Genomic DNA, 14921 nt, shown 5'->3' with positions numbered 1-14921 from the left:
AGTCTACAGCCCAGCTCTTTTATACTACCCTGCTATCGTAGTTTCCTTCTCATTTACTCCCTTCGTCCCAATTTATGTCACTTTTCACATTTCGAGATTCAAATAAATATATCGTTGACCCTAAATTTTTCAGTCTTTTAAATCTAATTAATAAATATATAAATTCCATTTCAAAAAATTTGAAGATTTCACGCGTAAATTACCAGTCAAACATAAATTGTTTGACTCTCGAAAAATGAAATGTGCTATATAAATTGGGATAGAGGGAGTATTTATTTATTTTAAATTGGGTGTTGGGGTAGGGAAGTGGAGAGGAGATCACAATGCAGCGAAATTGAACCTTCAATAACAAAACGGGAGTTCAAATAGCTAACCAACTAGACTACTAAGATTCCCTATCGCAACTACCTTGGGGACACAAGTGAAAACGGCCTAGCTTTATACAGAGGAAAAATCGTAAAGCAAAATTTATACCCAAAAAAGGGAAGGACAAATCGTTTCTTCAAAAAGATAAAAGCATAAGATAGAAATTACCAATAATTAAACACTTCAACTCTTTTTCACTGTATCTTGTGGGCACATAACGTTGATGTGACATAAATTTTAGAAGTAAGTTCATGATTATTTTCTAAGTTTTGGAGTGTTCAACTACCAGAATGGAACAAGTTGAGGTGTATAGAGGTTAGTTTTTAGTTGAAGTCAAGTTCAAACGTCTAATTTATGTATTATGCCAAAAAATTATTACAAATACGTGCATCACTTTCCTGAAAAATAATGTAGGACATGTTCGTGTTTGTCGTTATTTTTGTTACTTGTTATTTTTTGTGCTCCAATTATCGCATTATTATTTGATTATTGTTATTGCTTCTTGTTATTTATCCTTCTAAATGCCATGTTATGCTTTTCCTATTATTTGTTATGTCCTCTTTACTTAAGTATTTTCTTTGATGTACATTACTCGAGTAGAGAGTCTTTCCAAAACAATCTCTAAGATCTCTTCCTCCACGAGGTAAAAACATGGAATAGACCTGCTAATAGTTCGTAATTTACTAATTTTCTGATTCTTTTTCATTCATAAAAAAATTGTTGAATCTTGTCCACTATTCTCATTTAAAACATGAAATTGGAAATTGGTGAACTCTATTTTTTTAAGGAACAGGTAAAAAAAATTCGAAATAACAAAGACGATGAAAACATTTTGATTTCGACAATTATGAAAATTGGAATGATAAATTGATCCATAAAACTTTTTAACCAAGATCATGAAACAAAGATATAATAACCATCATGTTAGAAGTAAATGAACAAAAAAATTCAAATTTAGAAATAGGTTTTTCGTCTTAATCAAAATATTGAGCAAAATGTACAGAAACCAAGAATCAATGGTCAAATTCAAATATAACGATACAGAAGGAGATAAATAACGTTGAAGTAAAGTTAGAGAAAACGCGACAAGCACTAGAACAGTTGGGAGGAAGAAAAAGAGATAAGTTCATCCATAAATCTTGTTAAGCCAACAAACAAAGATATAACAACAATGTTAAATGAATAAGCCACAGATCAAGAGCTTGAACTTGCAAATACTGATGAAAATGTAGAAAAAGACACAAAGTTTACGCAACCAACTAAAGAACAACAACTATAATGAACTAAAGTTAGAGAAAACACGATAAGCAAAAAGGTCGATAACCATAGCATATAGATCTCAATTAGCAACTTAATACATGGAAATAAACAAACCGATCTTAACATAATGTTAGGCAAAAGCTTCAGAACTATGATTAACTTCAGTCTAATAGATAGCGTTAAACAAAGCACTTGAACAGTTGAGAGGAAGAAAAGAAGATAAGTTGATCCATAAAACTTGTTAAGCCAATAAACAAAGATATAACAACAATGTTAAACAAATAAGCCACAGATCAAGGGCTTGAACTTGCGAATACTGATGAAAATGTAGAAAAGAAACAAAGTTTACGCAACCAACTAAAGAACAACAACAATATTGAACTAAAGTTAGAGAAAATGCGATAAGCACAAAAACAAAAAGGTAGATAACCATAGCATATAGATCCCAATTAGTTACTTAATACATGGAAATAAACAAACCGATCTTAACATAATATGTTAAGCAAAAGCTTCAGAACTAGGATTGACTTCAGTCTAATTGAAAGTGTTAAACAAAAGCTTCATAACTACGATTAACTTCAGTCCTAATAGATAGTTAGATCACGAGATAGCCGATAGGAATAATCAAAGAGGACTACCAGTACTGCACCAAGTCACCTTAAAGGTGATGCCAGGGATTTTTTTAGTTTTCTGCGGTCCTCCTGGAGCAAGATTCTACTTGCTTCAATGCCATACAAGGTCGCATAAGGTGGGGAGCGAATGCAAGCTGGAGGATTCAACCAGAGATCCCTGCGAAAACGGGAGCAAAAAATCACAATAAACATTAAACCTTGTTTGAATGGTTGTTAACCAGTTCCAATTTAGTGGTTCAAATCAGATTTCTGGCACATGATTAATTTATATGGTTCTCTCTTCCCTAGAATTAATTGTTATCTTTACATAATAATGGATTCAACGATATGATACGATAAAATCCAAACGAGCATTGTACAGTACACAATAACAATTATACAAACAAAATAACTAGAAAAAAAAACTCGAAAAGAGAGGTACGATTCGCTGCATCCGAAGCTGTGGAGGTCGTGGAGACTCTGAAACATAAACAAATTTGAATAGAAAATCAGTTACAGAAATCAGTGATTAAAAACAAAACAAAATAGAGCATAATCACCTCTTTGGGATGCAGAGTGTTTTTGCAAGATAATTTCCGAGGCCGACGAGCTTTAACAACCTCATCCTAAATTTTAAAAAGGGGGGAAAATTCAGATTAAAATTGAAGAAAAACTCTATATCAGAGATGAAATCGAAAAAAACGAAGAAAACCTGTTGATTCTCCGTCTTCTGCTTCTTATCAATGTGATGTTCTTCATTCTGTTCCTGCTTCTCCTTCTCCATCGATGCCCTTTCCATTTCTATTGTGCCTTTTGTTGTAAAGTGGAGACGAAACAAAAAAAAAACAAAAACCTTGGAATAGGTTGGGCCGAGGTATAAAGTATAATAATTTTAAGATAAAATGTAGGATTATTTTAATTTATCGGGAATTTTCATAATTAACAAATAATAAGATTTCTTAACTACGGTTTCACTCATTATAATTTATAGCTACACTTTGGTTTTTCTATGCATTTGTATTTTTTTGGATTTAAGAGGAAAAAATATAAATACAAATTGATTTGTATCAAAATGAATATATATTAGGAAGAGAGAGATAAGCAAGATTGAGAGAGGCGAGCAAGATCGAGAGGGGGAGAAGAGAGGTGAGTGAGATCGAGAGAGGGACGAGAAGGATGAATGGATATTGTATTCATTGTATCACAAATACAATTGATACATAATACAAATACAGTTGATACAAATTGCATATATGTGTATCCATTTTATGAATTTTCTTGGTAAACATGTGTATTCATTTGTCTTAAAACACAAGAATTTTCTTCTTCTTCTCATTTCTCCCTTATTTGGTGTGTAGAGTNTCGGGAATTTTCATAATTAACAAATAATAAGATTTCTTAACTACGGTTTCACTCATTATAATTTATAGCTACACTTTGGTTTTTCTATGCATTTGTATTCGTTGTATTTTTTTTTGGATTTCAGAGGAAAAAATATAAATACAAATTGATTTGTATCAAAATGAATATATATTAGGAAGAGAGAGATAAGCAAGATTGAGAGAGGCGGGCAAGATCGAGAGGGGGAGAAGAGATGCGAGTGAGAGCGAGATCGGGAGAGGGACGAGGAGGATGAATGGATATTGTATTCATTGTATCACAAATACAATTGATACATAATACAAATACAGTTGATACAAACTGCATATATGTATCCATTTTATGAATTTTCTTGGTAAACATGTGTATTCATTTGTCTTAAACACACGAAGTTTCTTCATCTTCTTCTCATTTCTCCCTTATTTGGTGTGTAAAATTATAACGTTTTCTTGCCTTGTTCATCAGTTGTTATGAATGCAGTAAAAAAGCTAAAAGTCTTAAATATTCAATAAGTATAATAGTTTATGTAGCGTAATTTCTACCTAACTAAATCCTACATAAATAATACCTACATAACTAATATTTACATAGCTAATATCTGCATAACTAATATATGCCTAACAAATACGTGCATAATAGTACCTGCATAACTAATTACTACATAACTAATACATGCATAGTTCTAACTAGTAACCAAACGCCCCCTAGATAGTTAAATCACGAGATAACCGATAGGAATAATAAAGTTAACATAGCAAAATTTAAATATTTTCGTAGGTACGCATATAGATAATGCCAAACATGGATAACAGGTATAAAAGATTGCTTAAGCTAATGTTTCATGATCAAAAGAATAACTGGAAGGATATCAAACTTCTTAGAAATATTTTCTAACATTTGATTACATACCATTGAATGATTTACTTGTATACCTAAAAGATAGCCTGGTTGAGGATTGAAGTCATCACGTCACTTGTTCAATCTGATGCTTGACACATGATTAATTTGTATGAATCTCTCTTCTCTATAGTTATTTTCTAATATTAATGACAGTAGAACATTATTTGATATTTTACAAAATTTCATTATTCTAAATCTCTATTATACAAAATATTTGGAAAAATTCATTATTTCCTTGTCATCAGTCATCAGGAAGGTAGTAACTCTTCTTTTCACAGTTTTTATTTATGATAGGAAAAACATCATTTTTTTTTGTTGAATATTTAACGGATGAATGATTGTATATTTGTGATTCAAGAATTGGAACAACTACAAGCAAATGGTGCTTTGGAAGATCAAATTCAGAATGCGTTGAATTCGACATCATTTTTTATTCTTGATAGTAGGTTAATGTCCGGTAATATGTAAAGACATTCATTTACTTTAATAATTCTTGTTTTTATGTTGCAACGATGCTTAGATTTATTTTCACACAATATGTATTTTGGTAAAAACATTATGTTGGAGATGTATCTCATTTTTACAAGGTATACCCAAGACACAAACATTAATCTAGTTCAAGAATAGTACTATATAATTGCAAATTTACTATATTTTTTAAAAACCTTACAGATTCTAAAAGGATTGAAAACAAATTGAAGAGGTTTTGCCTTGTCCTTGCAATAATCAGTACATTGTTCTTTATTTGACATGCTGATAATTCTTTTGAATTTTGTATTAGAACTGATTTTTTTAATCATGTTTTGTTTACTTATTAAGAAAATTGAAAAACTATTATAAGACTTAGTTTGATCGTTTAAACTTTTTAATGCATGGATTATTAATCTTTGTATTTTTATTTTCATCTCTTGCCTTTCGCAAAATAAAGTATACCATCTTACATTTACAACCAAACACGGAATAAGCCGTGTTGAATTTTACGTAGGTTATAAAATAAAAAATCGAATAATGTATCTTTTTATAAAAATTAAATATCTAAATCCTCATACTTCATATTGAACGACCCTTAGGTTTTAGTTCTAGACTTTAGTTTGGTAATTCAGTATTTTCAAAATAAATTTCGTTAATTTGATAATTGATAATTGAAAGTAAATATCCAATACAAGTTTAGTCTAGTAAATCAAACTTAGGTTTGATAAATTTTCATACAGTATACTTTGACAAAATATGTTCATAGGTTTGATAAACTTCATAAATTTCAATTCAATTCAAATTGCTGAATTCTACCAAACAAGTACAATAAACCGTGCATCCAAATGTCTAATCCAACAAACATATGGTCCCCTATGCTTTATTGCTTCAACACAAAGTTACCAATACCAACAATTGATGTAACTTTGCATCCAAGAAACTTTGCATCAAAGAAAACATAGTTAATAACCTGTCGTGCAAGCCTCACACTGGGCCCGATATGTCAAAAGCGCGAGAAACACCATACCTTCCTTCCCTTTTTTCGCCCCATGTAGCCGGAGGGGGACACGGGGACATAAAAATGGGGGAACTATCAAAACTTGTTCACAACATTTCACAGAGGATTCAAATACAAACCACACACTTTTAATACTACTAGTTTTGGTTACGTGCGTTACACGTATATTTCTATTAGTTGGTGTCAAAATCTTATATACAATTTCAATTTATATATTAGATGATAAAAATAGATATTAAAGTATATCGAAAAATACAAATTTCTAAGCATAATGAATATTAATCTTATATTTTAATCTCCTTACACATACATTCAAAATGGATTTAATATTTGTAAAGTTAAAATATAAATTAAGATAGTTTTGATACTATTTATATAATAATTACTTTATATTAAACATGCATACATGTTTCTCTATGATGTAAAAGAATACAATATTTCTTTAAAATGTTTTTTTTCACAGAACATTTCACGCAATTTTTATATTAGATTTGAGATATATTTCTCTACCTATAATAATGTATACGTTTGTCTACTTGAAAAAGATAATGCAAAAGAAAAAAAACTCCTAATTGTGTTGAAATGCAAACCAATTGAATTAGTATTATTTGTGTATTAAGTGGTTATTTGGTCTTTTCTCTTAGAGATATTGCTAGTGGAATTTACTTCAACATTTATGGCATGGGCATTTTATTAAGTCATTAAGACAATAAATATTTATAAAATTGATGAAAAAAATGTGAAAGTATGATACTATGATTGATTATAATGTAAATTTTCATTTAAGGTCTTTCCACTTGTAATATGATACATGTTTTATTGTTTAATGATTAATTAAATGATTTATAATATTATAATTTAGTGTAGACATTTTAAAGCTTCCTACTTTGAGCACGTGCGATGCACGTGTACTCCATAACGATGAATATGAATTATTAAAAATCACATAATTTCTTTTAAATTAAATTGGGTTTGAGTTACAACAAAAATATGAAAAGTAAAATGATAAATGTTTATAGTGTATAGTTGACTCATAAGAAGAAACTCTTTTGTATTTAGTCATCCCGGCCCCTTATTATAATTTCGATATATAAATTTTATATTTGTTTTAAAAGACAAAATAAAGTAGCAAAAACAAACATAGAGACACACTACCTTATGATTAACTTCCTTAAAATGTCTCTCTTGTCTTATAGAATAGAGTAAAAATATTGAAATTAAATTAATAGTTATACATTTCAGGAAGATAAAATGTTTTAACGTTAATTAGTAGAAGATGAAACTCTCCTTCTCATTAAGTAGAAGGCAATTAAGTAATTCAAATTTATAACTAAGGAAACTTAATTAGAAGGAAATAACTAAAGAATTAAAGTGCAACAAAGATGACAAATTTGTATTTGATAGTGGTATATATTGATTTAGCTACAACTCTTCATATTCTTTAATTTAAGATTAAATGAGGGAAAACCTTGATTCATGCACTTACTTAAAATTCTAGAAATCCTAATTGACTCTTGTTCTTCCACATTCCCTTTTTAATAAATAACTTACAAGTAAAAAAATAATTAAAATAATATTATTTAATTAATTAAAAAAAATGGGAAAACCTTGATTCATGTACTTATTTAAAAATCTAGAAATCCTAATTGGCTCTTGTTCTTCTACATTTCGTTTCTAATAAATAGCTTACAATTCAAAATATAATTAAAATAGTATTATTTAATTAATTAGATGTTTAATTTAGTCTAGGGGTAAAATGATAATCCAACTTTTCATCTTTGGAGCTTCCTACTTTTAGTAAGACTACACGTGAGTCCTGTGAAAGGTATGAATTACTGTCAAAATCACATTTTAATCAGTATTGCAAGCTATTCAAAAAAATACAATATAATTTAAAATAGATGAACAATCAATATATTCAAATAACTTCTTTATTGTATGTCAAATGATTAGACATTTGTTGAACCTGCAAAATTTAGTTTGGTAACTAAAATAATGAGTTACATTTTTAAGTTATTAGGTCCAAACATATGATATATTAGTATGTGCAAAAATGAATAATGTTTCTCATTTAAATGCACAATTAAAAAATTTCTACATATACCTTAAATTGATATCTATACTTCAAGTCCAACGCCCATACAATTCTAAATGTTTCATGGAAGAAAAATTCTATAATGGAGAAAGAAAGCAAGAACAAAAAGTTGAGGATATTGCAAAGAAAGTCCTCCTGCTCTGACAAGAAAACTTTGTTATTGTTAGAGACAACATATCAACATAAAATTGTTCATTGTTAAATACTACACATGTATTAAATTAACTCTCTTTTTTTTCCGCTGCTATTTTTTCTTCTTGATTACCAATTTTCAGCATTTTTTTGGTTATCATCACTTGCAAGTTGCAACTTCAAACTCTCTTATCTTCTCATGTTGAATTGTGCAATTTCCCTAATCAACTTTTCACTTTGGAGCTTCCCACTTATAATATATATATTTACATAGTTTCATAGGAAAAAGACTTGTAAAAATATAAGCTTTAAACATGTAGGATTTAACACACTAGAGACTGTNCATATCAGCATAAAATTGTTCATTGTTAAATACACATGTATTAAATTAACTCTCTTTTTTTCCGCTGCTATTTTTTCTTCTTGATTACCAATTTTCAGCATTTTTTTGGTTATCCTCGCTTGCAACTTCTAACTATCTTATCTTCTCATGTTGAATTATGCAATTTCCTTAATTCGATTTCCTATTGTGAGCTTCCATCTTTGTAAGTTGGTTCTTAAATAGCATTAAGAAATGACCCTTTATATTCAAATTTTAATTCTGAAATTGATTTCTAATGAATGACTTTCCATATCATAACTTTTCAAATTCTTCCATTATGAGATTTATGATTACGATTAAAAGCAATATCAATGTACTCATTTATCAAGAAAAAGATAATTTAATTTTTAAAGGGCTTAAGAACTTCAAATTCTACCATTATGTAATTAAAATATTTATATTTAATCAAATTTTAATTTAGTAGAGGGGTAAAATGGTAAATCAACTTTTCACTTTGGAGCTTCTCACTTATAATATATATATTTACATAGTTTCATAGGAAAAAGACTTGTAAAAATATAAACTTTAAACATGTAGGATTTAACACACTAGAGACTGTGTTAACACACTAGAGGTTGTAAATCTCATCAACAAGACATGTTCGCCTACTTAGTATCTGCCAACAAAATACATTTTGTTAAGCCGGAAAACAAGAATCCGTTGGAAAAAACATGCAAAAAAAGAAAGTTTTTTTTTAAAACCGCTATACTTTCAGCGAATTTGATAAAATTAAAAAAAAAATCAGGAATTTTTTTTTTGATGTGTTTAATCTTGCCCTTTTGAAGTTCGTTTTTTAATTCAATATTCTTTTATGAGGCATATGTTGATAGTGAAGATGGTGATGGGGTTGAGTTTTGGACATTTGAAGACATTTAATTTGAAGAACAAAAGAGAGAGCATTAAGAATATGAATTATTTAACTTCTTAAATGGAAGAAGTAAAAAAGAGGAAGATAAGTGATGAAAGAAGGTGGAAAAAGGAAGAGTAGTGACATGGATGAAGTAAAAACGCTGCCCCTGCAGCGATGTAAGGAAAAACAAGAATAAAATTTTTGGACAAAGGGCAGCGATTTTTAGTCATTGTGTCAAAATATTGAGCAAAATGTAGGATCGAACAGACACGAAGAATCAATGGTCAAATTCAAATATAACGAAACAGAAGGAGATAAATAAAGTTGAAGTAAAGTTAGAGAAAACGCGACAAGCACTTGAACAGTTGGGAGGAAGAAAAGAAGATAAGTTCATCCATAAATCTTGTTAAGCCAACAAACAAAGATATAACAACAATGTTAAATGAATAAGCCACAGATCAAGAGCTTGAACTTGCAAATACTGATGAAAATGTAGAAAAAGACGTAAAGTTTACGCAACCAACTAAAGAACAACTATAATGAACTAAAGTTAGAGAAAACGCGATAAGCAAAAAGGTCGATAACCATAGCATATAGATCTCAATTAGTAACTTAATACATGGAAATAAACAAACCGATCTTAACATAATGTTAGGCAAAAGCTTCAGAACTATGATTAACTTCAGTCTAACAAAGCACTTGAACAGTTGAGAGGAAGAAAAGAAGATAAGTTGATTCATAAAACTTGTTAAGCCAATAAACAAAGATATAACAACAATGTTAAATGAATAAGCCACAGATCAAGGGCTTGAACTTACGACTACTGATCAAAATGTAGAAAAAGACACAAAGTTTCGCAACCAACTAAAGAACAACAACAATATTGAACTAGAGTTAGAGAAAACGCGATAAACACATATGCAAAAAGGCAGATAGCCATAGCATATAGATCCCAAATAGTTACTTAATACATGGAAATAAACAAACCGATCTTAACATAATATGTTAAGCAAAAGCTTAAGAACTACGACTAACTTCAGCCTAATTGATAGTGTTAAACAAAAGCTTCATAACTACGATTAACTTCAGTCCTAACAGATAGTTAGATCCCGAGATAGCCGAAAGGAATAATCAAAGAGGACTACCAACTTAAAGGTGATGCCAGGGATTCTTTTAGTCTTCTGCGGTCCTCCCGGAGCAAGTTTCTACTTTCTTCAATGCCATACAAGGTCGCATAAGGTGGGGAGCGAATGCAAGCTGGAGCATTCAACCAGAGATCGCTACGAAAACAGAGCAAAAAATCACAATAAACATTAAACCTTGTTGTTAAGTATTGTTTCATAAAGCATATTATATTGTATTGTTAAGTGAATACAAAGTTTAAATAGATAAAAAAAAATAAAAATCACATTCCAATTTACCAGTTTAAATCTGATTTGTGGTTCGAATTAATTGTTATCTTCCAAACGAGAATTGTACACAACAACAATCATCTAAAAAAAAAAAAAAAACTCACTTTTCGCTGCATCCGAATCTGAGGAGGTCATGGACGCTCTGAAACATAAACAAATTTGAATAGAAAATCAGTTACAGAAATCAGTGAATAAAAACAAAACAAAATAGAGTATAATCACCTCTTTGGGATGCAGAGTGTTTTTGCGAGACAGTTTCAAAGGCCGACGAGCTTTAACAACCTCATCCTACGTTTTAAAAATGGGGGAAAATTCAGATTAAAATTGAAGAAGAACTATATATCAGAGATGTAATCAAAAAGTACGAAGAAAACCTGTTGATTCTCCGTCTTCTGCTTCATATCAATGTGATGTTCTTCATTCTGTTCCTGCTTCTCCTTCTCCATCTCCATCGATGCCCTTTTCCATTTCTATTGTGCCTTTTGTTGTAGAGTGGAGACGAAACAAAAAAAAAAAAAACAAACCTTGGAATAGGTTGGGCCGAGGTATAAAGTATAATAATTTGAAAATAAAATGTAGGGTTATTTTAATTTATCGGGAATTTTCATAATTAACAAATAATAAGATTTCTTAACTACGGTTTCACTCATTATAATTTATAGCTACACTTTGGTTTTTCTATGCATTTGTATTTTTTTTGGATTTCAGAGGAAAAAATATAAATACAAATTGATTTGTATCAAAATGAATATATATTAGGAAGAGAGAGATAAGCAAGATTGAGAGAGGCGAGCAAGATCGAGAGGGGGAGAAGAGAGGCAAGTGAGATCGAGATCGAGATCGAGATCGAGATCGAGATCGAGAGAGGGACGAGGAGGATGAATGAATATTGTATTCATTGTATCACAAATACAATTGATACATAATACAAATATAGTTGATACAAATTGCATATATGTGTATCCATTTTATGAATTTTCTTGGTAAACATGTGTATTCATTTGTCTTGAACAAATGAATTTTCTTCATCTTCTTCTCATTTCTCCCTTATTTGGTGTGTAGAATTATAATGTTTTCTTGCCTTGTTCATCAGTTGTTATGAATGCAGTAAAAAAGCTAAAAGTCTTAAATATTCAATAAGTATAATAGTTTATGTAGCGTAATTTCTATCGAATTAAATCCTACATAAATAATACATACATAACTAATATTTACATAGCTAATATCTGCATAATTAATATCTGCCTAACAAATACGTGCATAATAGTACCTGCATAACTAATTACTACATAACTAATACATGCATAATTCTAACTAGTAACCAAATGACCCCTAGATAGTTAAATCACGAGATAACCGATAGGAATAATCAAAGTTAAATAGCAAAATTTAAATATTTTCGTAGGTACGCATATAGATAATGCCAAACATGGATAAAAGGTATAAAAGTGTGCTTAAGCTAATGTTTCATGATCAAAAGATAACTAAGAGAATGCACATCTATACACTTTAACTCATTCCCAATTGTATCTCATATACACTCGAAGTTGATGTAACACATGAATTTTGAAGGTGCTTAGATGATCATTTTCTAAGTTGGAGTGTTCAACTAACACAATGGAACACGTTGAGGTGTTTAGATACTAGTTTCTTGTTGAAGTCAAGATAAAATGTCTATTTTATGTCTTATGCCTAAAAATTATTACAAATACGTGCATTATACTTTACTGAAGAATAATTAGGTTGCATTCAACAACAATTAAAATAAATAGCGCATTATTTGATTTTTGTTATTGCTTCTTGTTTTTTCTAAATGCTGTGTTATGCTTTTTGTGTTATTTGTTATGTATATTTGGCGTTATTCGAGTCAACAAAAACAATCTCTCGCTCTCTACCTCCACGAGGTAAGGGTAAGATTACATACACTTTACCTTTCTCATACCTTGCTTATAAAATTATACTAGATACCTCGGCATTATTTGAGAATACTATTTGACTAAGAATATCATATTTGATGTAATTGGTTATACAAATAATTAAAACTTGCTCCTGTAATTCCAGAATTTTTACTGGGGATTATAATTAAGAAAAGTACTAGATATGAAAAAAAATAAGGTTACGATAGCAAACCCCTTGGCATTGATCTTTCACAAACAAAAGTACTGCAAGAGTGTCTACATATATGATGAAATAGAAAGTTTCCTCACAATCAAATAACAAGATGAAAACATTTTGCTTTCAACCATTATGAAAATTGGAAAGATAAATTGATCCATAAAACTTTTTAACCAAGATCATGAAGCAAAGATATAATAACCATCATGTTAAGCAAATGAACAAAACAATCCAATTTTTGAAATATGTTTTTGGTCTTGGTCAAAATATTGAGCAAAATGTAGGATCGAACAGACACGAAGAATCAATGGTCAAATTCAAATATAACGAAACAGAAGGAGATAAATAATGTTGAAGTAAAGTTAGAGAAAACGCGACAAGCACTTGAACAGTTGGGAGGAAGAAAAGAAGATAAGTTCATTCATAAATCTTGTTAAGCCAACAAACAAAGATATAACAACAATGTTAAATGAATAAGCGACAGATCAAGAGCTTGAACTTGCAAATACTGATGAAAATGTAGAAAAAGACACAAAGTTTACGCAACCAACTAAAGAACAACAACTATATTGAACTAAAGTTAGAGAAAACGCGATAAGCACATAAGCAAAAAGGTCAATAACCATAGCATATAGATCTCAATTAGTAACTTAATACATGGAAATAAACAAACCGATCTTAACATAATGTTAGGCAAAAGCTTCAGAACTATGATTAACTTCAGTCTAACAGATAGCGTTAAACAAAGCACTTGAACAGTTGAGAGGAAGAAAAGAAGATAAGTTGATCCATAAAACTTGTTAAGCCAATAAACAAAGATATAACAACAATGTTAAACGAATAAGCCACAGATCAAGGGCCTGAACTTGCGAATACTGATGAAAATGTAGAAAAAGAAACAAAGTTTACGCAACCAACTAAAGAACAACAACTATATTGAACTAAAGTTAGAGAAAACGGGATAAGCACATAATCATAAAGGTAGATAACCATAGCATATAGATCCCAATTAGTTACTCAATACATGGAAATAAACAAACCGATCTTTGTATAGTATTGAGCAAAAGCTTCAGAACTATGATTAACTTCAGTCTAATAGACAGCGTTAAACAAAGCACTGGAACAGTTGAGAGGAAGAAAAGAAGATAAGTTGATTCATAAAACTTGTTAAGCCAATAAAAAAAGATATAACAACAATGTTGAATGAATAAACCACAGATCAAGAGCTTGAACTTGCAAATACTGATGAAAATGTAGAAAAAGACACAAAGTTTACGCAACCAACTAAAGAACAACAACAATATTGAACTAGAGTTAGAGAAAACGCGATAAACACATATGAAAAAAGGTAGATAGCCATAGCATATAGATCCCAAATAGTTACTTAATACATGGAAATAAACAAATCGATCATAACATAATATGTTAAGCAAAAGCTTCAGAACTACGATTAACTTCAGTCTAATTGATAGTGTTAAACAAAAGCTTCATAACTACGATTAACTTCAGTCCTAATAGATAGTTAGATCACGAGATAGCCGATAGGAATAATCAAAGAGGACTACCAACTTAAAGGTGATGCCAGGGATTTTTTTAGTTTTCTGCGGTCCTCCCGGAGCAAGTTTCTACTTTCTTCAATGCCATACAAGGTCGCATAAGGTGGGGAGCGAATGCAAGCTGGAGCATTCAACCAGAGATCGCTACGAAAACAGAGCAAAAAATCACAATAAACATTAAACCTTGTTGTTAAGTATTGTTTCATAAAGCATTTTATATTGTATTATTAAGTGAATACAAAGTTTAAATAGATCAAAAAAAAAAAAAAATCACATTCCAATTTACCAGTTTAAATCTGATTTGTGGTTCGAATTAATTGTTATCTTCCAAACGAAGATTGTACACAACAACAATCATCTAAAAAAAAAAAAA

At 30.0% G+C, this 14921-nt stretch overlaps 3 protein-coding genes across 4 annotated transcripts in view; 1 reads left to right on the top strand and 2 right to left on the bottom strand.

Moving 5' to 3' along the window:
- Positions 1 to 14921, top strand: part of LOC125850337 (two-component response regulator ORR24-like) — a 35920-nt gene that overhangs the window by 6207 nt on the left and 14792 nt on the right. The window lies entirely within an intron of this gene.
- LOC125850348 (uncharacterized) lies at positions 2083 to 11361 on the bottom strand. 2 transcript variants are annotated; one of them, XM_049530200.1, is made up of 4 exons: positions 11252 to 11361; positions 11100 to 11165; positions 2680 to 2717; positions 2083 to 2415 (listed from the first exon to the last, which is right to left on the bottom strand). In XM_049530200.1, the coding sequence occupies exons 1-4, from the start codon at positions 11327 to 11329 to the stop codon at positions 2280 to 2282; spliced, it is 318 nt and encodes a 105-aa protein (XP_049386157.1). In that variant the 5' UTR covers positions 11330 to 11361; the 3' UTR covers positions 2083 to 2279. The 2 variants fall into 2 exon arrangements, with proteins under 2 accessions (XP_049386157.1, XP_049386156.1); XM_049530199.1 differs by lacking the exons at positions 2083 to 2415; positions 2680 to 2717 and adding exons at positions 10514 to 10745; positions 10982 to 11019.
- Positions 14324 to 14921, bottom strand: part of LOC125850345 (uncharacterized) — an 8534-nt gene continuing 7936 nt past the window's right edge. Inside the window, exon 4 of the mRNA XM_049530194.1 lies at positions 14324 to 14692. Coding sequence (XP_049386151.1) covers positions 14554 to 14692 — 139 coding nt within the window. The 3' untranslated portion in view covers positions 14324 to 14553. The remainder of the gene's footprint in view (positions 14693 to 14921) is intronic.

This window comes from Solanum stenotomum, unplaced genomic scaffold (assembly GCF_019186545.1).
Source record: "Solanum stenotomum isolate F172 unplaced genomic scaffold, ASM1918654v1 scaffold16320, whole genome shotgun sequence".
NCBI classification, from domain to species: domain Eukaryota; kingdom Viridiplantae; phylum Streptophyta; class Magnoliopsida; order Solanales; family Solanaceae; genus Solanum; species Solanum stenotomum.
The sequence above is the reverse complement of the archived record's forward strand: the minus strand, read 5'-3'. Positions and strand labels throughout refer to the sequence as shown.

Bases quoted from the DNA above. Each gene is read 5' to 3' on its own strand.
- LOC125850348 (XM_049530199.1), bottom strand. From the start codon at position 11,329: ATGGAGATGGAGAAGGAGAAGCAGGAACAGAATGAAGAACATCACATT. The intron at 11,020-11,099 runs GTGATTATACTC...TTTATGTTTCAG, and splicing joins ACACTCTGCATCCCAAAGAG to AGCGTCCATGACCTCCTCAG. The intron at 10,746-10,981 runs GTGAGTTTTTTT...CTGTTTTCGTAG, and splicing joins AGATTCGGATGCAGCGAAAA to CGATCTCTGGTTGAATGCTC.